Source organism: Triticum aestivum, chromosome 6D (genome assembly GCF_018294505.1).
Source record: "Triticum aestivum cultivar Chinese Spring chromosome 6D, IWGSC CS RefSeq v2.1, whole genome shotgun sequence".
In the NCBI taxonomy this organism is placed as follows: domain Eukaryota; kingdom Viridiplantae; phylum Streptophyta; class Magnoliopsida; order Poales; family Poaceae; genus Triticum; species Triticum aestivum.
The window spans coordinates 104,555,218-104,576,752 of NC_057811.1; the positions used below are offsets into that span (position 1 = coordinate 104,555,218).

The following is a 21,535-nucleotide window of genomic DNA, read 5'->3' on the forward strand; positions in this document are numbered from 1 at the left end:
CCGCGTCGGTGGGTGGTGGACTCGTCCAACGGGGAGCACCACGTCGACGGCGACACTATCTCCGGCGGACGGCGGCTCGGGTGAGGATGGGGAACTCCGGTGGAGGGCTGCAAGCTTCAAATTGAAGTGCGGGTCAGAACGAGAGATGCATGGTGAAGTTACTGGCAAGAGAATGGAGGCTGCGGAGCACACACGGGGGCGAATCGGGCTGGATCCCGTGGCGGGTCGCGGCGGCCGGAGTCGAGGAAGGAGACCTCCTCGGGGCTCTTCCAGTGGCTAGGCGTGCTCTAGAGGAAGTGCAGGGCTGGTGGGTGCTCGAGTTGAAGCTCGGGACCTCTATTTATAGGCAGATCGACGGGGTGGCCGTGAACGGAGAATCTCCGGCGAGCGATTACGGCGGAGCAGTGGGTTGGCAGAGGGTTTGAGCGGTCGGGCAGCATCGGTGGATGTTACGGGACTCGTTTTGCAGCTAAACGGAGCTGGCCCTGGCGTAATGGCGTCTGCCCACGGTGAGGTGACCGCACAGGCTCAACGGCGGCAGAGAGCGCGCTCCGCGCCCTGCGGTTCACGACGAGAGCGGCAGTGCATTCGGGGGAGTGGACGGCCACGCGGCGGGCTCCGGTGGTTTGGGCGGCGCTGGGTGGAGTCGTCGGCGCCGTATCTCCCGCTGGCGTCCGCAAAGCCGCCGCCGGCGTCGGTCACGGGGCGGCGCACCTCCTGCTGCCCGTCGCCGACGCCCGCAAGGTGCCAGGCGCTCGTGCGGTGCAGGAACAAGTGGGCGAGGACGAGGAGCAAGGCGACGCGGCGGTACTGGCGAGATCGATGCCCGTTTCTGAAGAAAACGACAGCAAGCACTGAACTGAAACTCTGAAGTTACTGAAACTTGACAGTGACCATGCATTGCAGGTGTTCGACAGTAGGTTTTGGTAAAGAGGTAAATTTTGCTGGAGCTGTAACTTGGTGAGATGACTACTCAAAGCACCCAGGGGCTGCATGAATTTATTTGGAATTTTTGGAGAAGGTTTTGAATGAATTTCACCAAATTTGCCAAATCTGGTCCAAACTTGCAGCTGATGTAGTTTGAAAATTTTGAACTGGAGACCAGTGGATCTTCATGGTTCTAGGTTGAGGGTTCAAAGGACTAGGAGGGGAAAGAAGTTTGGTGGTAAAAGTCCAAACAGAAAATGGAGTTCCTTTGTAAATCTCCAAGAGGTAGAATAGAAGGCAGAAAATATTTGAATAGAATTTGAATGGAAAATAAATACATGGGGAGGTTCAACTTGCTGGATTTGATGTAAATCATGATCCAGAGGTGAGGGAGTGTTTAGGAGAGAGGATTTGCACTTATGCCATGGCAAGAAGGAATAGTTGAAAGTGGCAAAGTACCTTCCAAAAGCCATAGTGCAAATTCAGAAAAAGGTTTTCAAAAGTTCTTTTCCCAAATGAAAAAAAAACATTTTGTCTTGAGTCCAAATGAAGAGCAAGAACTCCCAAGGTCAAAGGCAGATCTTGGGTGAATCCAAATAAAATTTTTGCCATAAAGAAAATATATGAGAGGGAGAGTTCTCTTGAAGAAAAATTTTTAAATCACTCCCCTCAAGTCAAATAAAATCTTTTCAAAAAAAATCCAAATAAAAACTTGGGTGCCACACCTTCAGGGATGGATATTCTCAAACGCAATGGCCCCGGGACGGCTACCGCCCTCTGTGCGACACAAAGGAGGATTTCAACCACATCTTTTTCTCGTGCGCTACAGCTCAATTTCTTTGGAGCTGCTTCAGGGAGGTTCTTGATGGCGGGTGGTGCCACTCTAACTTCCCTAATTTAGGACAGTAAAACCGAGCCCTTTTCGAGCCCTCTCACGACCTAGGCCTTTCTAACCATCCATTTACGTGATTTGGATGATTTCAGCCGTTAGATATGCTCTTTATTCCGGCCTACACCGAATGTTTTTTTCCTGGGCCAGCCATCCTAGAGGGCTGCTTCTCCACGGGCACAATATGAGCCATGTGGTTGATTGGGCCTTTTCTCCCGGCCCAAGTAACTGACACACTCTCACCGAGCGTTACCCGAGAAAGGCCTCGGGATCGGCCGCTGCGAGAGATGGAACCGTCCTACCGCAGCGGCCGTCACCATCGAGAGGGAGAGAGACTGTGAGAGGAGATGGCAACGGCGGACAGATTCCTTAACTCTGAACACCGCACGCACACCCGTGAGGCGGCGTTCGTGCGCCGGGGACGGGAGGAAGAGTGGTGAGGGTGGAGGCGGCATACTTCTGGGACTCGCCGGTGCTGGCGGAGATGGGGGAGATCGACATCACGGACAAGCTCGACATTGCGCTCGCCTCCTCCGTGGAGCACAACAAGCCCATCATCATCGACTGATATGACACCGGGGCTACCTGTGCTTCACAGTTATTCCTACAGCTCCTGAATTACATGCCAATAATTTACATGTCAGTAGGATGTTTGACAATTTTAAAACTGTAATGCTGAGGTTTCAGTGTACTCTCCCCGGGATGGCCAGCTGGCCAACCGTGTCAGTTCTGCCTCCAACCAAGGAATTGGCAACACAGATTCAAGATGAAGCAATCAAGTTTGGTAGATCACATCGAGAATGTCATCTACTGTATGTTCCTTCTATCTTTATGTCTGCACTACATTGCTCTACTCTTAGACCACCTAATACACTTGTTTATCCACATTGCTAGATGCTAATGTTACTCGTACCTAAGAAATGGTATTTCCGTTTTTGTAAACTACATAGATATATATAGCCATAATAGAATATCGTCTTAATCATAAAATTTCTTTGGTAGTGTCTATATGGTGGTGCTCCAAAAGGCCCTCAGCTAAGAGATTTAGAGCATGGTGCTGACATGGTTGTTGCAACTCCTGGAAGGCTGAATGATATTCTAGAAATGGGAAAAGCGAGCCTCAGTCAAGTAGTATATCTTGTTCTTGATATGGGTTTTGAGCCACAACTAAGAAAAAAATGTGAAACAAGTGCAACCTAAATGGCAAACGCTTATGTTCATTGCCACTTGGCCAAAAGAGGTGAGGAAAGTATCTTCAGATTTTCTCACTAACCTTGTCCAGGTTAACATTGGGAACAATGATCAGCTGGTTGCAAATAAGTCAATCACTCAGGTAATAAAAAATGAATTTTTCTGCAAGGAAAAAAATGCTATCTTCTTGATTGAGGTATATTTTGCCTCATTGTTTAGAAGTACTCCTAGTTTGTTACACTTTGTGGTATGTGGAAGTTGCCACACCTATCGAGAAAGGGAGGCGTCTTGATCATGTCTTGAGATCACGGGAGCCTGGATCAAAGGTCATTATATTTTGCTCCACGAAGAGGATGTGTGATCAGCTGTCTTGAACCCTATCACATCAGTATGGTACTTCTACTATCCGTAGTGATAAATCAAAGGGTGAGAGGGACTCTGTGCTGAGTCAATTTCTAACCGCCAGGTGCCCAATACACATTTTACTAATCTGCAGTTTTTAAATGTGATCTCAACTTTCATGATACGGAAGATAGTAGGAGAATTCCCAGGGTTGGTCTCAATTCCTTGAAATGATTTTCACATTCCGTCCACAAAATATCGTGATTACTGTTGATGATATTTGGTATCCACATCAATCAATTATTATGCCACAGCTCCATGTTTTCAAGGTGTGCCATACTCGCATGATATGGAATGTGTAGGACCAATCTCTTGATTCAGACTAAACAACAGATTTCTTTTCTTTCATAGTCAGGTTTTACTTTGCGGTATCGCAAAAAAAAGGTTTTTCTTTGCGGATGTCGATAAAGTTCCACAGGTTGTGATAAAAAAAGGAGTCTACAAATTTGAGCTTGCCTTGGTCACTCCATTTTGAAGGCGGGATTTGAGTACTAATCAGTTGGTTCACAATGACTCTGATATCATCAAACCAATTTATTTCAATTAAGTCGTGGCCCCCATCTGTCTCTACGTATACCTTTAGAAAATGCCCACTATTCAGATAATGCCATATTTATATTTGAAGTTCTTCCTTATTCACTTTATGATTGATGAAATTATAAATTTCTTATGACGGCTCTCGTATTCATTTTCAGTTATGGAAGGAAGAAGTGATAGGAGGCCATAAAGTGAGGCTAGTGATGGATGAGGTTAGAGAAATGATTTGAATACATGTTATACTATATATAGAGGTTTGAGATGATCTCCTCGGACACTGTATAAGCCAATCAATAAAGCTATATTTTAGGTCCTTAACATAGAAGAGCTGGACTATACTATTGATTTGTTGCAAGATTTCACTTGAGTACTTCCGTTTTGTACTGATACATGGTGTACTAATCACAAGTTAATAGTATTTAGATTTAGAAATGGGACAACAATCAATAAATGTATTCACAAGTCAAAGAAACATATTCTGAATAATTGAAATCCACAATCACAAATAATATAGAAGGCAAATTGTAAATAATCAAATAATTCATCCCCCCAATTCAAATCAATGAACATATCTACAAGACCCCACCTAATCTGATTTACATGTGAGTTTGACAAATACTATTCCCAAATCTCAAACCACAATACCCATGACTTCATTTTGGCCAGCTCTTCACATGTTGTTATGTTATGCAATTGCTCGCACCAATTGAAGCCCATTAGATGAAAGAAAAAGCCATGTACCGCCAAACTACGCAATACTTTACAAACCAATTAAATTCACAACTCACTTCTCTTCTGCTAACAAATATATGGGTCATAGCTGCAAATGTAGTTAAAGCTCATGATTCATGTCTTTCTATATTTAAGAACATTCCAAATTGATGGGGGTGGCAACGCGTGCCATCAATGATGTAGTCTATATGAGGAGCTCCAAGGTTCCGCCCATGGATCTCGCCATATTAGGTGGCTGGCGATCGGGGTGCTAGCTTGGACGTTGTGGATGATCCAAAACAAGCTTGTAATTAATTGAGCGCGCTCCCTCGCGGCAACCCTCTGATGCGATCTATAAACCGTGGCTTCTTCCTATTGTGGAAGTCGCTTAGCCGCGACCAGGAGAGAGCTGCCATCGATGCGATCACCGCCGGCTTTAGATCCTTGGCACTTCGTTTGACGCCTCCGCTTCCGTCGCCACCTCCAAACCCGGATTAGCTCCACGGAGCCCCTGCGCGGCTTGTATTGCTTTTATTTCTTAGGGCTTGTTGAGCTGATGCCTTAGTAGAACCCCCTTTTGTATGACTCGTGTGTGTACTCTGTCCGTGTGCTTTGTTGCTGCCTATATTGGAACTGGTTGTGTTTGTGGCGGTTTGCGTTATATATAAAGCGGGGTGAAAACCTTTTTTTGGTCAATATAAGCTAAGTCCTTTTATTTTTCTTTCATTAAAATGTTCGCTCTACAGAACTAAAAGATAAAAAAAGGAGGGATTTTTTTTTAATCCATGCTCTCTCATTTGTTTCTTAGAACCAAAAGATATTTTCTTATTGATGAAGAGTGGATTAATATCCATTTTAATGATAAAAATGATGACATAGTAATTTTTTCTTGACGCCACGACATATTTCTTTTGAGGGGATTGACGGCACGACATGGTAGTTCTCTCACTGTCGCCAAGGAAGTGGGTGATAATTTTGAGTATTTTTGTTTTTGAGACACAGTAATGTTGAGTACTGGATCGATGTTTGGTGTCCGGCAGCGTGTCCATTTGGGCCCAGACGCTGCAGCCCAGCCCAGCCCAGACTCCTTTCTCTCCCTCACCCAGCCCTTGCCTTGTATCAAAAGAAAAAAATAAACAGCCCTTGCTCACGTATCGCTTCGCGAGGCAGGAAGTAACGCCGGCGCCATGAAAACTGCTCGCCGCCGCCATGAAATCTGCTCGCCACCGGATGGTAGGTAGGCGGGGCGGCCGCCTGGCTCTTCCCGGTGGTGGATCCGCCACTGCGTCCGCGTGCGGTGGCCGGAGACCAAGCACGCAGGTGTTCGACGCAGGCCCGACCGGCGCATCCCGTGACCCTTGCTTGCTGGTCTGCTCCCGAATTTCGAGGTAAATGAATCGAAATAATCTCCTGCAGGAATCACGGAGCAGCTGCCTAACTCGTGCGCCATTGTAGTGCTATCTAGCATCTCCGTTTGATAATTTCGTGGACATTTCTGAATTTTCCTCTCAGCGCATGTTGTTTGATCCTGGATTGGGTTGGGGTTAGATGCAACTCCATCGAGCTTTAGGGTTCCATCTTGTTCTGCCTATGATTAATTATAATCTATTAATGCACGGTCTGCTTAATTGGTTAAATCTCAACTTCATGCTAATTAGTTTGCTAAACTGCAAATTGCCAATGGCTGTATGGTTCCGGTGTCAGTGTCGGTTTTGCGTGTTATGTATCCAACCCTGAGCCTAGGAAAAGCACTCTATCACTCCTCGAATATGTATCTTAGTAATACTGAACAAATAGTTACACACTGTTGACGTTTCTCACTCACTAATCATTTTCGTTTACATGGAGCACAGATTGAATGCCAATAACTAGAGATACCAGGCTTGCCAGGAATGTTGATCTTTCTGGAGCTGGAGCCACTGTCTTGGTCCTGCTGAATTGAGAACCACTTAGATTATGTCACAGTTCATGGCGGTGATAACAATTGCCATGGTTTAGCCAAAATATCTAGCTAAAACCATCTGATCATATAGCACCCCGACTCCAAAGAAAACACCAAAAGAGATCGCGAAGATGACCTTACATCTGAACTGTTTTCTGTAGGAAACGGAGATTTGACCTGCTCCTGCTGAGCCACAGCGGCTTAGAGTCATAGGACCACACAGTTTTGAGTTTCCATCAAAGCTCGAATCCGGAAACGTGCTAAGCTGCCCCCCCGGTTGGAATGGGGCCTTCTAGGTCATTATTAGAAATGTCAAACTCAGAAAGGAAGTTCAGATTATTTAGTGCAGCTGGAATTACACCAGTAAGATGGTTAATAGATAAGTCGAGCACCTGCAGGTTCCTGAGGTTGCAGATTGCTTGAGGGATCTCTCCAGATAACTCATTTGAGCTTAAATTGAGTGCGACGAGTCCTTTTAACTGACCGATCTCCTCCGGAATCACACCAGTGAAATTATTGATGGCTAGATTAAGCACCTTAGGAAAAGCACTGAGCATGAGGTATTGCATAAATGTGTTCTTGTTCCAAACAGGCAGCTCAAAGAAGACCTTTGGTGCAGTCTTATCTGATTCTAGCATTGGCATCTCCATTAAGGCACTCGGAATTTCCCCTGTAAGGCTGTTGTTTGATATATCTAGATGGAAGAGCAAGTGTAGGTTGCTGACCTAGTCAGGTATTGATCCAGTTAGTTGGTTGTTTTGCAAAAATAGCATCCCCAAATTAGCGAGCTTTGATAACCAGGCAGGTATTGTTCCAGACAATGAACAATCATTCACGGAAAGAACCTGGAGATTCTCAAAACCATCAATGCTGTCATCCTCTGGCATGATCTCATGCAGGAAGTTGAACCCAATATAAAGGATGGTGAGGCTCCTAGAACTCCTAAGGATCTGAAGTGTTCTTGTGATATTTGTAAGAGAGCAATGAGCAAGTGATAAGAATGAGAGGGACTTCAGATCGCCTATTTTTTCTGACAGCTGAACATTAAAATGATTGTAAGATAGCCTTAGTGCAGTCAGCTTGCTGCAGGAGTATATGCTTTCTGGAATTGTGCCGGTGAAGTCGTTGAAAAGAAGATCAATTTTTTTAGATTGGGCAGGCTTATGAAGTTGACCTTGGTAAGTTTTCCACTGAAGTGGTTGCTCTTGAGGTCAATTGTTACGAGATTTGTGCAGTTGCTTAGAGCTGTTGGCAGCTCCCCTGACATGTTGTTGTGGTCCAAATGCAGCTCCTGCAATTTCTTCAGATCACCTATAGACTCTGGAATATTGCCGATGAACTCATTCCCCCCAAGATCAAGGGTGACCAGATTTATGAGCTTGCTGATGCCATTGAGATCTCCTTCTAACCAATTGCTATGTAAAGAGAGGTGCTCTAACGAGCTAACATTGAAAAGCTCATCTGGAAGATATCCACTGAGATTGTTGTAGCCAACGCTGAGCAATTTCAGCACGGAGCAATTACTGAGCCCCTGAGGGATGTTTCCACTTAATTGGTTAAAACTGAGTTCAAGCACAGCAAAAGATGGCGCACTAACACAGGGGGTAGTTGGTATCTGTCCAGTAAAACTGTTGGTGCTGGCATTGAGTGAGACCAGGCTCTTCATCACCTCCCATATAGTGGATGGAAACCTTCCTGTAAACAAATTGCTTGAGATGTTCAGTACCTGCAGAGGCCGTGGAGGGGTTGAAGATGGCAGCTCACTCAGGCCTCCTGTCAGGCGGTTGAAGCTGACATCAATAACAAGGATGCTGCTGGATGACACCAATTTCAATGGCAAGCCACCGGACAGCGAGTTGCGCGACAGGTTGAGGTGTAAGAGGCCAGTGAGGTTGCCAAGGAACGGCGAGATGAACCCCTCAAGGCCTTGAGAAGCCAGCAAAACATCGGTGACCTTCCTATCTTGGTTGCAGGTGATCCCTTTCCATGTGCAGTAATCGGTGTTGTGCCGCCAAGACACCGTGAGGCCACCGTCCCGCGAGAGCCCAGCGAGGAACTGGAGAAGCGAGCTCTTCTCCTGCTCCGTGCTAGAGCTGGTGTGAGAAGCCAAGGAGACCAGTAGCACAATAACCAAACCGACGAAAGGTATGGGAAATCTATTCCAGCTTGAGCGACTGAGTAGCTGCATGGTGTTCTCAAGAAATTAGCATGGAAACCAGAGGCTTAAGCTTTGGTCTGCCAGATAAAGCACTAGTTTCTTGTGAAAGAAAGCTCTGGTCTCCGTTTCATTAGATCTGCTCTGGTCATCATGATGAAAACAAAATTTGGGTCAAGGATTAGTTTTTTTTTGAGGGAATGGGTCAAGGATTAGTTGGTATTGGTGAGTTGCATATGCACTGTAATTTATTCATGGGTCTGACTTCCAAGCACAAATTGGTGTGTTAATACTTAATCTGACTTCTTCTACTACCAGTTTTACAATTACATTCCATCATTGATGTTAGCGTCAATTTGAGTCAAGAATTAGTTGGTATTGGCGTATTGTATATCCACTGTAATTTATTTGTGAGCTTGACTTCCAAGCACAAATTGGTGTGCTAATGTTTAATCTGACCTCTTCTAACCAGTTTTACAATTACATTCTGTCATCAATGTCAGGGTCGATACACGTACATGATTTGGACAAGAGCATGTGGAGGTCCGTGAAGGGTTCTTACTGAACATTGTATGCAGTTTTTTACAATTTAGGTTATCATGTCGATGGAATAGGTGCAACCACAGTAAAAAATGCTTCCTCTGTAACTTAATATAAGACGTTTTTTATACCTCATGGACTCTAAAAACGTCTTAGAGCAAGTACAATAAGCTTATGTAAGAAGGCTATAAGAGTTAAAATATTTTTTTTGTTGACATAGAGGGGAGAGAATAGGAGAGAGAAGAGGAGCCGGCTACAGAATAAGAGCCAGCTGTAGCACGTGCTCCTAGGCACTATGTGAGGATGAAAGGTGGGCCATGTATTAATAAAGTAGCACATCTTTATATCTAAATATTGTACTTGCCGGCTATAAGGTTGGCTACAGATGATATGACAACATCATATAGCCATCAGTTGGCTGTACTATTAACATGCTCTTATGAAAAGTTACAGGAGGGAGTAGCTATCTGCAGTGAGTGGTCATTGCACATAGTTTCTTGTAACTATGATCTGCAAGTGACCATGGCATAATGGGTTGTAACTATCTCCATATGGCCTTGCGTAGCCTGTTTATGCTGCTCAAAACCTAGTTCTTCTTCTCAGCATCCGGACTACCATCACTTCTATTGGCAAGGTAGATGCCATGCAAGCTAGCTTGATCACATGATTTCCCCAGATGTCTTGTCCTAGCTTTCTAATTTCATCTAGTCAGTGTCATGTCGTTATATTTTAACACATGTATAAAGACAATGCTGAAGCTATGCACACCTACCCACAACATCAACATCAGGTATATTGTTGGGGTTAATTGGGTTTGATTTGTTCTGGCCTGAACTTTTTATAACCTATTTAATGAGAGTTACATCTTTTTTCTTAAACACAAACAATAGCATCTAGTAGTTGCAACTGAATCTGCTGGAGGTTAAATTTCTGCTCCATCTATCTAATTGTGTATAACAAACAAGTGGTGTCTTACTTTTTTTTTTTCTAAAGATTGAATGAGAAGCAGCCTCATCTATTCTAATCCATGATAAGGACAAGACAATCTTTAATACTCCTAGTGTTTTCTTTAGATTATATAATCATACAAATCAAATAACCAGCATAGGAAAATTTCCTATGGGTTTAAATTGCTTTCAAGTGTTTTGGTTGATAATGTTTTGATGCTCTTCAGTATGTGTAGCGTCACTTCAATTCATTTCCAGTTGCTAATTAGCACAGAGGTATATGCAGTTAACCCCATCAAATATTTTTCTCTTTGCCTGGAACGCGACGGGCAGGGCCGGACCTGACATTTTGACGGCCCAGGTGTCGTTGCTAAAATCGGTGGATCTCGGGTAGGGGGTCCCAAGCTGAAGATCTAAGCTAGATGGTAACAGGAAGAAGGGGGACACGGTGCTTATCCAGGTTCGGGCCCTCTCAAAGAGGTAAAACCCTACATCCTACTCTTGTAATATTGATTGTGATGGGTAAGTACAGTATGATCTACCTCGAGATCGTATGAATGAGTTCCTAGCTCTAAGACCTTGAAATCGTGCCTCTACGGACTAAACCCCACGGTTTATATAGCCACCGAGGGTATCTAGGGTTTACACAGGGTCGGTTACCATCTAGGGATAAACATTTCTTTTATTTAAATACGCCTTGAAGTGTACGCCAGGTCTTCGGAGAACTCCATCTTGATCACGCCGAGGGCCAGGGTACACGGGCCCATTCTTCAGTTACTGATGGGTCCTCGGCCAGGCCCATGAATGACGGGCCGACGTGGTGTGCACCCCTTAATCCGGGACACCAACAGTAGCCCCTGAACTAGTCTTCAAGCCGAGGACATCTGGTGTCTTCCATGGAACAACTTCATCATTTTAAGTCTTTGGCTTAGTGGACGACTTTTGTCTCTTACGCCGGCTTTCGATTCCAAGGACATGCTTGGTTTCGAGGTCCTTCTGGCTTTCTCTATTGTAACTGTGTGTATTTATGTGACAATTGACCCCAAAAAATAGGGGATATCTTTTAACAAGAGCCTCCTTGACCTAACTTATCATTCAACGGGATAGAAGTCTCCGTTAGCTTAGCCAACGAAAACGCCTTAATCCACGCGCGCGTATACTACATGATGTATTGGGAACTGGCGATTTTTTTTTGCGAGGCAGGGTGACCTTGGCCTTTTACTGACCTATATAGAGGGAGAGGGTAATTGATTCCATTTACGCTTCCATTCTCCTCTCCACCGCCCAAGCCTCTCGAGAGCTCAAATGTTCCAAGATTCGCCCGAGTGCCTGGTAGCCACTTTGAAAGGGTGCTACTTCGAAGATTAACTCGTCACTTCGAGAGTTCTCGGCGTGCCGAATACTACCTCCAATGTAATGCTTCCCAAGCCGCATGCCTCCACTCCCGGCATGATACCCTTAAATATGGTACTACTGGGTTTGATGCTTGTCGGATCGATATGCATTTCCTTGTCAATGTCGGCATAGATCAGATTGAGGCTGCTGCCGCAATCCATCAGGACACAGGTTAAATGAAACCCGTCCACAATGGGATCCAGTACCAATGCGGTCGTGCCTTGCTGACGGGGGCTTGCCGAGTGGTCTCGTTGGTCAAACGTGATCGGAGTTTCGACCATTTGTTGTGTCTAAGCAGTGCTGACTTGATGTAGCGGGGTGACCATACCCTTCCCTTTTTGACATGAGTACAATATATCATGTTGAGTACAATATATCATGTTACCGCTTTCATCACGTACCTTGGAGGTTCCTGGATTGCCAGTGTGGTTGCTTCGACGAGCCAGCCAGCTGTCCTCACCTGCACAAAATCGAGTCATTAGGTGTGTGAAGGCTGCCATCAACCGAGGCTTTTCTTGCCCGAGCTCTCTAGCGAGCCGCTTGTCGCGGATGCTGTGCTTGAAGGCGGCTATTGCTTCCGTGTCCGGATAGTCGACTATTTGGTTTTTCTTGGTCAAGAACCGTTTCCAGAATTTTCTGGCTGACTCCCCTGGCTCCTGTACGACATGACTGAGGTCATCGGTATCTGGAGGTTAGACGTAGGTCCACTGAAAGTTAGCTCGAAAAGCGTCCTCAAGGTCCTTCGATCTGCCAATTGAGTTCTCAGGTGGACTGTTAAGCCAATGCCGAACCGATCCTTTAAGCTTCAAGGGTAAGTATTTGATGGCGTGGAGGTCATCGCCTCGGGCCATGAGGAAGTCCTCAATCCATACCGTTGGGTCTGTAGTTCTGTCATACTGCTCGATGTTGATGGGTTGAAACCCATCTGGGAACTGGTGCTGCATCACCTCATCTGTGAAGCACATGGGATGGGCTGCTCCTCGGATCTGAGCGGTAGCATGCCGAACGTCAGATGTCGTCGCGGTTCGATTTCGTGTATAATCACATGGATTACCGTATTTAGCCAACCAAGCCAGATATCGTGCCTGTTCGGCTAGTGGACGCTCCTTTGATCTGTAGATGGATCGGGGCGGGGCGGCTGGCATTGGTGCTGATTTCTTATGTGAATCACACTGAGGCGGAAGTGGATCCTTGTCGTGACGGTGAGGTATCTCGGGTGGGGGGGGGGTAGGATATCCACCAGTTGGCCTGTCTTGGCCCCGAGGAGGACGGTCGAGATTTTTGGCCCAATCACGCTTTGACAGCGGTCTTCCAGTGACCTCGTCGAATTCTGGGAGCAACACCCTTCGCGGAGCATATTGATTATTTCCTCGAGCTCTTGCTTGGCACCGAGGACCTAGGTCCATTTGTCATTCAGTTTGTTTTGTTAGGCTCGAAGCTTCTGGGACTTTTGCTTCATGCTTTTGGCGGTGCTAATTAGCCGCGGGCGGAAAGCCTGGAGCCGAGGATCATCTAGTGGTTCCTCGAGGATATCAAATTCATCGGTCCGAGGCTTAATTCTTCCTCGGACTCAGGATAGTAGTCGTAGTCCTCGGGGTCGTCATCGTCCCCGTTGGATGCGGCGCCGTCGCCGGGACCGTCGCCGGTGTCGTCGCCGTCTGGGGTGGCATTGTTATCGGTAGTGTCCCCGTTGTCAGTAGCTCAATGGCTAGTGGCCCCGTTGCCCGTGCCTTTATTACGACTTCAACGTCGGCGTTTGGGGGGCTCTTCATCTTTTTGATCATCCTTAGGAGTATCTAGCATGTAGACGTCGTGGGTGGAAGTAGCCGCCCAGTTGCCGGTATAACCGGTTGGTGAGGGTGATGCCTTGTATGACATATCATCGGCATCCTCGTCCATGTCGATGGCCTCCTCGGAGGTGTAGTCCAATACGCCGGTTAAGTCTTAGACCGTAGCGACTAGGTGGGTGGGACGAAAGTTTCCGCACCTTCGGATTTACATCCGATCTGCTCGTCTGAGGTGCCAAGGCTCTGGATTCAATCCAACATCTTGTTAAGAGCGGTGAGGTCGGCTTTGCCCATCTCTTGACAGTAGGCGGGGCTGATCTGGAGTTTAGCCGAAGTACTGCCTGACGCAGCCTCGGGGTTTACGCTGGTAGGGCTTAATGCTTGAGCCAGCGAGGTAGTATTTGGATCCGAGCTTGAGGCCGAATCCGAGGTACAAATTGCATCATGAACCTGCTCTGAGATCAAATTTGGTGCTCGGTCGACGACATCAGTGGAGCTCTCAGGTAGGTCTGCTACCCATCCTGAGAAGGCGAGCTCGCCGCGTGGATCCGCGACGTACTCCATATTGCCGAATCGGATAATCTGGCCCGGGGCGAGGTTCTCAAGTTGGCTCAGATGGCCAGTCCAGTCGGGGTGCAACAAGATGCTGCCAAAGGCGAAAAGCTGGTTGGGGACGAAGATATCCCCACAGCCAATGCTATCATTGATCCGAAGATTCGGCATCGAGCTCTTATGATCGCGCAGCAGGACCTGCATGGGCCACCAATGTCGGTGCTAAAACCGGCAGATCTCGGGTAGGGGGTCCCTAGTTGATTATCTGAGCTAGATGGTAACAGGAAGAAGGGGAACACGGTGTTTGCCCAGGTTCGGGCCCTCTCAAAGAGATAAAACCCTACGTCCTGCTCTTATTTATTGATTGTGATGGGGTACAATGTACGATATGATCTACCTCGAGATCGTATGAATGAGTTCTAAGCTCTAAGACCTTGAAATCATGCCTCTACGAACTAAACCCCATGGTTTATATAGGCACCGGGTGTATCTAGGGTTTACACATGGTCGGTTACCATCTAGGGATAAACATGCCTTTTATTTAAATACGCCTTGAAGTGTATGCCAAGTCTTCTGAGAACTCCATCTTGCTCACGCCGAGTGCCAGGGCACACGGGGCCCATTCTTCAGTTACTGATGGGTCCTCGGGCTGGCCCATGAATGACGGACCGACGTGGTGTGCATCCCTTAATCCGGGACACCAACACCAGAGTGAAACTAGAAACACGGGCCCCTTAATATGAACGTCAAAATAATAATCTTACTAATTATGAAGCAATTGTAAACTACCGCAAAGCTACAAAGTTAATGAATCAACTCAATAAAATTTTACTTATTATCACGCCAAACTCACAAATACGAATAATATCCACACTAAACAATGTCCAATCAGTGACCCTGTTGCAACGATGAAGACTCAATATTAATTGTCATTTATAAATATTTATCAATTGTCATAGCAAAATCACATAGGAGTTAAGCTAACCTACAGATACAGACATACCTCTGGTTCTCCCTTCTCCCTAATCGGCTAATCCTATTTTTTCAACAATGAACGACCAAAGAGCAATGGCCTGGAATCACGCCTTCATGGGGCAGAGCCAGGATTTGACCTTGAGGGGGGCAAAGAAAACAATGCTCACCCAACGACATAGAATATACTATAATACAAGAATATAGTGTCTTAAATACATCATCTATATTAAATAAATAGGTTAATGTACAAAATTAATGGCGTCTTTCTCTTCATTCTCGAAGCATTTTTTTGAAAAGGAAATAGATATTACTTCCAGTTAATCTCTTGCTTCTGCCTCATTCAACTTTATGGTAGAATGCCGACCAAAATATAAGTTGTAGTCGATCTAATAAGAACTAATTAGTAGTCTATATAAATCTCATTGACGTTGAAGGTGAGTGGCATGCCCAGCTGATAATAGATTAGGGTTAATAATATAAATCTCATTGACGTTGATGTTGAAGATTGATTAGTCCACTGGTATAGTGCAGTCCAAGCAGATCAATAGATTAGGGTGGACCAGGTGATAATTATCTTGTCAAATCTGGGCTTCCTTCCTACCTGTTCTTCTGTCAGTGATCAGTGTACAATGACAAAGAAAGAGGAATATCACTGTACACATGGCCACTAATGTTTCATTTATGGTTGAGAAAAAAAATATGTCAGTGAGAGGGCAGGCCTGGCGCAGTGGTGAAGTCCTCCCCACTTGTGCCAAGAGGTCCTGGGTTCGAACCAGCCTCTCTGCATTGCACTTTGCAGGGGTAAGACTAGGTTCTTATAATCCCTCCCCAGACCCCACCTTGTGTGGGATCTTCTATGCACTGGGTCTGTCCTTTAAAAAAACATGTCAGTGCATATTTGGCTAATAATATTTCTATTCTGATTGAGAGAAGCTTCAAGTGGGTGGCACTCTGTTCCTTGTGAGTACACACTGAGTAGGACCCACAAAACTGAACTGACATGAAGATGGCAGAGTATTATCTGCCAATATTTTTAAACTCCATTATCCAAAGTGTTACAGGTTCATTAAGTTCTTGAAGTTCAATCCCTGCAAACCCAAAGAAGCCGCGTCACTCAGTGAAAAGAGAAACAGAAGTCACATAGTTGGACTACATGATGTATTGTCATTTGCTTTGATTTCTTTACTGTAGATGCAACTCAGATGATTGCATGATACTCCCTCCTGTCCCGAATTACTTGTTGCGGAAATGGATAGAAATGGATGTATCTAAAACTAAAAATATGTCTGCGACAAGTAATTCCGGACGGAGGGAGTACTAAGCTGAATTACATATTACAGAAAGTAAACTTGTGGCTGAATTAGAAACATCGAATAAAGAGTTGCACAACCTCTGAAACTGAAAATCATTACACAGCGCTGAAGTTGCCCACCTTCTAATCAATTCCCAAGTACATGGTTAAAGATTATTTCCACCTATCCGCCGATTGGTCCATCGCTTCAGTTCGTTCCAGTTTCTACCTTTTTTTTATTAAATCCAGAGGTTAGACCGAAGGTTGGTCACAGAACAAGGATTCAGGAGATCAAGTTTGTCAGGGATCTTGATCTTGCTGGGGTCTTTCTCAAGTGATCTCAACTATTTATCATCATATTTTTAATTTTCTGTGCAATTTTTTTCCTTTTTGAAATTTGCCATGCAGTATTGTTAGTACAGCTTTTGGCTGAAAGGTTGGTCATGAAATTTGCTGTCCATGATGTTTGATATTATTTCTTCGTGTTGCTTCATTCCACGTCACTAAATTACACGGAAGTGTCGGTGTTTCGGCACAATATAAAATAAATAAATAGTGTTGCCTTTTTTTTTCTAAGATTAAATGACGTTGTCTTTGTAGAGTTCAAAAGGAAAAAAGGAAACAGTGGTCTTGGCCCATATTCATAGCTCGGCCCACTTCCTATCACACGAAGATGAAGAAGAATCCTCTTAGGAAAAAAAAATGAAGACAAAGCAGAGGCAAATCCTTGCAGGCAGCGACCCAGTGCGGCGGCTCGGTGCCGCTGGCGCTCCAGCATCGTTGATCGGAGACCAGGCAGGCAGGAGGGCTGACACAGGCCAGTGGGCACGTCCTGTCACCCGGCTGTAAATGCCTCGAATTAAGCTCTTGTGCAAATCACGGAGCAGCTGCTTAATTCGTGCAACATTGTAGTACCAATTCGAGCATCTCTGTTTCGTAACTTCGTGTACATTTCTGAAATATTCTCTCAGCGCTTGTTGTTTGCTGTGGAGAACTGCGATCCTCGACTTGATTGGAGTTAGATGGCAACTGTATCGCTATTAGGATTCCGTCCTGTTTTGTCCATGATGAATTATTTAATCTAATTAACTTGCCAGTCTGCTTTATTGGTTAAATCTCAACTGCATGTTAGTATGCTAACTGCAAATTTCTCATGGTTGTATGGTGCCCCTGGCAATTTTGCATGATATATATTCATCACTGATCCTGGATGAACATTCAATCACCTTTAACAAAGTAAATAGTGAAAGACTGGTTATATATTCTCTACAAAAATATTAGTAGGTCACACACTCTTGATATTTCCTCACTCGCTAACTATTTTCATTTACATGCTGTACAGATTGAATGCCTAACTCGAGATACTGGATTTACCAGGGATGTTGATCTTGCTGGGGCAGGAGCCACTGACATTGTCTTGCTGAACTGAGAACCACTTGAGCTCACATGGTTTGGGCGGTGAGAACAATTACAAGGCTTTAGCCAAAATATCTTGCTAAGACTATCTGATCATATAGGACTCCTACTCCAAAGAAAATACCAAAGGCGATCGCAAAGATAACCTCATTACCAATGCGTTTTGTGGAGACTGGACCTGCTTCTGCCGAACCACAATGGTTTGTGATCATAGGGCTACACAGTTTTGGGTTTCCACCAAAGCTAGAATCCGGAAATGTGCTGAACTGGCCCACGTTTGGAATAGGGCCTTCCAGGTCATTATTAGAAACATTGAATCTGGAAAGGAAATGCAGATTCTTCAGTGCAGCTGGAATTGTACCAGTGAGTTGATTACCAGACAAGTCAAGCACCTGCAGGTTCGTGAGGTTGCAGATCTGTTCTGGCATCTCTCCAGATAATCTATTGGAGCTCAGGTTGAGAGAAATGAGTCCTTTTAACTGTCCGATCTCCTCTGGGATCACACCAGTGAAATTATTGATGGCTAGATTAAGCACCTTAGGAAAAGCACTGAGCATCAGGTACTGCATAAATGTGTTCTCGTTCCAAACAAGCAGCTCAAAGAAGACCTTTGGCGGAGTCTTGTCTGATCTCAGCATTGGCATCTCCATTAAGGCAGCTGGAATATCCCCTGTAAAGCTGTTGTTTGATATGTCTAGATAGAAGAGCAAGTTTAGGCTGCTGATCCAGTCAGGTATCGGTCCAGTTAGTTGATTGCTTTGCAAAAATAGCATCCCTAAATTTGTGAGCTTTGATAACCAATCAGGTATTGTTCCAGACAATGAACACTCACTCATGGAAAGAACCTGAAGATTCTCAAAACCATCAATGCTGTCATCCTGTGGCATGGTCTCATCCAGGAAGTTGCATCCAATATAAAGGGTGGTGAGGCTCTTGGAACTACTAAGGATCTGAAGTGTTCTTGTGATATTTGTAAGAGAGTTGTTAGCAAGCGATAGGAACGAGAGGGACTTCAGATTGCCTATTTTTTCTGACAATTGACCATGGAATTGGTTGTAAGATAGCCGTAGTGCAGTCAGGTTGGTGCAGGAGTATATGCTTTCTGGAATTGTGCCGGTGAAGTCGTTGAAAAGAAGATCTAATTTTCTTAGGTTGGACAGGCTCGCGAACTTGACCTTGTTAAGTTCTCCACTGAAGCGGTTGGTGTTGAGGTCAATTGTTACGAGATTTGTGCAGTTGCTTAGAGCTGCTGGCAGCTCCCCTGACATATTGTTGTGTTCCAAATGCAGCTCCTCCAATCTCTTCAGATCACCTATAGACTCTGGAATATTGCCACTGAAACCATTCTCCCCAAGATCAAGGGTGACCAGATTTGTTAGCTTGCCGACGCCATTGACCGCTCCGTCTAACCAATTGTTAGGCAAAGAGAGGTGCTCTAACGAGGTGACATTGAAGAGCTCGCGTGGAAGAGTCCCATGGAGGTTGTTGTAGCCAGCGCTGAGCATCTTCAGCATGGAGCAATTACCGAGCCCTGGAAGGATATTTCCACTGAATTTGTTAAAACTGAGTTCAAGCACGGCCAAAGATGGCGCACTCGCGCATGGCGTCGTTGGTATCTGCCCAGTAAAGCTGTTGTTACTGGCATTGAGTGCGATCAAATTCTCCATTGCTTTCCATGTGGTGGATGGAAACTGTCCTGTGAATAAGTTGCTTGAGATGTTGAGTACCTGCAGAGGCTGCGCAGGGGTTGAGGATGGCAGCTCATGCAGCGCTCCTGTCAGGCGGTTGAAGCTGACGTCAAGGACGATTATGCTGCTGGACGACACCAACTCCAGCGGCAAAGTGCCGGACAGCGAGTTACGCGACAGGTTGAGGCGCAAGAGGCCGGTGAGGTTGCCGACGGACGGCGAGATGGACCCCTCGAGGCCTCGAGAAGCCAGCGAAACATCGGTGACCTTCCTAACTTGGTTGCAGGTGATCCCTTCCCATGTGCAGCAGTCAGTGTTGCTCCGCCACGACGCGGCGAGGCCGCCGTCCCGCGAGAGCCCGGCGAGGAGCTGGAGAAGGGAGCCCTTCTCCTGCTCGGTGCAGGAGCTGGTCGGAGAGATCAAAGTGGCCAGCAGCATCAGAGCCAAGCCAAGGGAAGGCATGTGGAAGGAATTTCTTGGTGAAACTGCTGTGTGGAGAGCAGAGTTGGCTGCACGGTGTTGTGGTGAAAGCTAGCGTGGAAACCAGATTCTTGTTGTGCGGTGAGGTCTAATGAAGAAGGAAGAGCATGACAAGTTGAGAACGGGAGTGCTCATTCTGATCCAACCAAACCTCTATCGTGGGCAAAGGGAACTTGCCATTTCTGTTGAATAGATTTTCTTCGGTGATGTCGTCTTTCTGGTGGTCGTGGCCCAGCAAAGTCTCGCGGTACCCAGGCAGGAAAGTCTCGTGTGGGTGGGTGTGGATCACGTGCAGATAGCGGCGGCGCACGTTGGTCGTTGGCTGTGGCTGTGGCTGTTGGTGTAAAAAGTTTGCTGCCACCCTCCTTCCTACTCGGATGCGATCTTCTCTTTCAGGATTGCAGCTGCTCACCTACCACTCACACTCACTGTCATCGTTCCATTTTAGGATTTTTTTGGAGGCCTGAGAGCTCTCGTTATCTGAGAGCCGCCGAGCTACTCCAAATCTTCTCGTTTGTTTTCTATGAAAAGTCCACCTCGCGCTTTCCCACTTGGCCACTTGGGTGGAGACGATCCTCAGTTGACGGGCTCCTACTTCTCTTCGTGACCGCAAAGTCACTTTGCGCGGTAACATTACCTTTTTTCTCTGGGGTGCACGGTAACATTACCTATCGGTACATCTTTCATCATTCATTTTCTCTAAGATCTGTGCGATTGGGGTCCACTGTATATATATATGTATTGCGCATTTCACCTTGTACGTATTTCAAGTCAAATCACTGTGCGGCTTCTACCATAGTCAGAAAAAAGACACATTTTTCTCTCTTTTCTAGCTGAAGCACAGACTCTCGCTCTCTTTGTGAAATCCATCACTTTAATTTTCTTTTCCATATTTTGGATGATTCGTATCTCTCTTAAACAAAAAACCTGCTTCTGATTTTTTTATATATTTGAACTCCATGTGCCAAGACCGTCAGAATAAGATCAATCCTTGATACATTTGAAACACGTTTAATTTTTGACATTTCACATTCTATACGTGAAACAAACCTATTTTCACTAGAAAAATGTAAAACAAACCTCTTTTTCACTAGAAAAATGTGAAACCAACCTATTTCACTCCAAACCTATTTACCCCAAATATGAAACTGAAATCTCAATTTGTGAAATTGATTATTTGAAAATGTGTAACAGTTTGTTTCAAAAGAGTGAAATATGAAATGTGGGTTCTGAAAATGAAAACAATATGAAATTGAAATATCAACTTGTGAAAGTTGTGTGGAAGTTTATTTTAAAAGAGTGAAATATATCATTTCAAAAATATGCAATCGAAAGATTAAACTCCTCTATGCTAGGTCCTCTGCCGACTACCCCCCGATCTCGCCCACTCGCCATCAATAGGAGCCAGCATGTCTGACAAGACAATGGGCGTGGTGCAGCCGGTGCTTCTTTTTAGCATAAGAAGGGCCTCCCCTCCGATTTCCATTGATGAAGCCATATGGTTCTCCTAATAACAAACTAAAGAATAAATGAAAACAGCAGCATCCAGTGTTTTAACATCCATTACATCAAATAGCCCGAGTACAAGATGAACCCAAAAGCTAGACTAGCCCCAGCAAAGCCAAGCGGGGCAACTGACGACATCGAGATTTAACCAGGTTCCAGCGAAAGCATAGTTTATATACATCACCAAAAGATAAGGGTGAAACG

General features: G+C 45.4%; 1 protein-coding gene and 1 pseudogene across 1 annotated transcript; both read right to left on the bottom strand.

Moving 5' to 3' along the window:
- Positions 1–6,591: 6,591 nt before the first annotated feature.
- On the bottom strand, positions 6,592–9,065 carry LOC123143872 (receptor-like protein 2; annotated as a pseudogene).
- A 7,772-nt stretch (positions 9,066–16,837) lies between these two features.
- LOC123143873 (receptor-like protein 2) lies at positions 16,838–20,535 on the bottom strand. The gene has a single exon (XM_044562871.1). The coding sequence runs from the start codon at positions 19,805–19,807 to the stop codon at positions 17,720–17,722; it is 2,088 nt and encodes a 695-aa protein (XP_044418806.1). The 5' UTR covers positions 19,808–20,535; the 3' UTR covers positions 16,838–17,719.
- Positions 20,536–21,535: the final 1,000 nt, after the last annotated feature.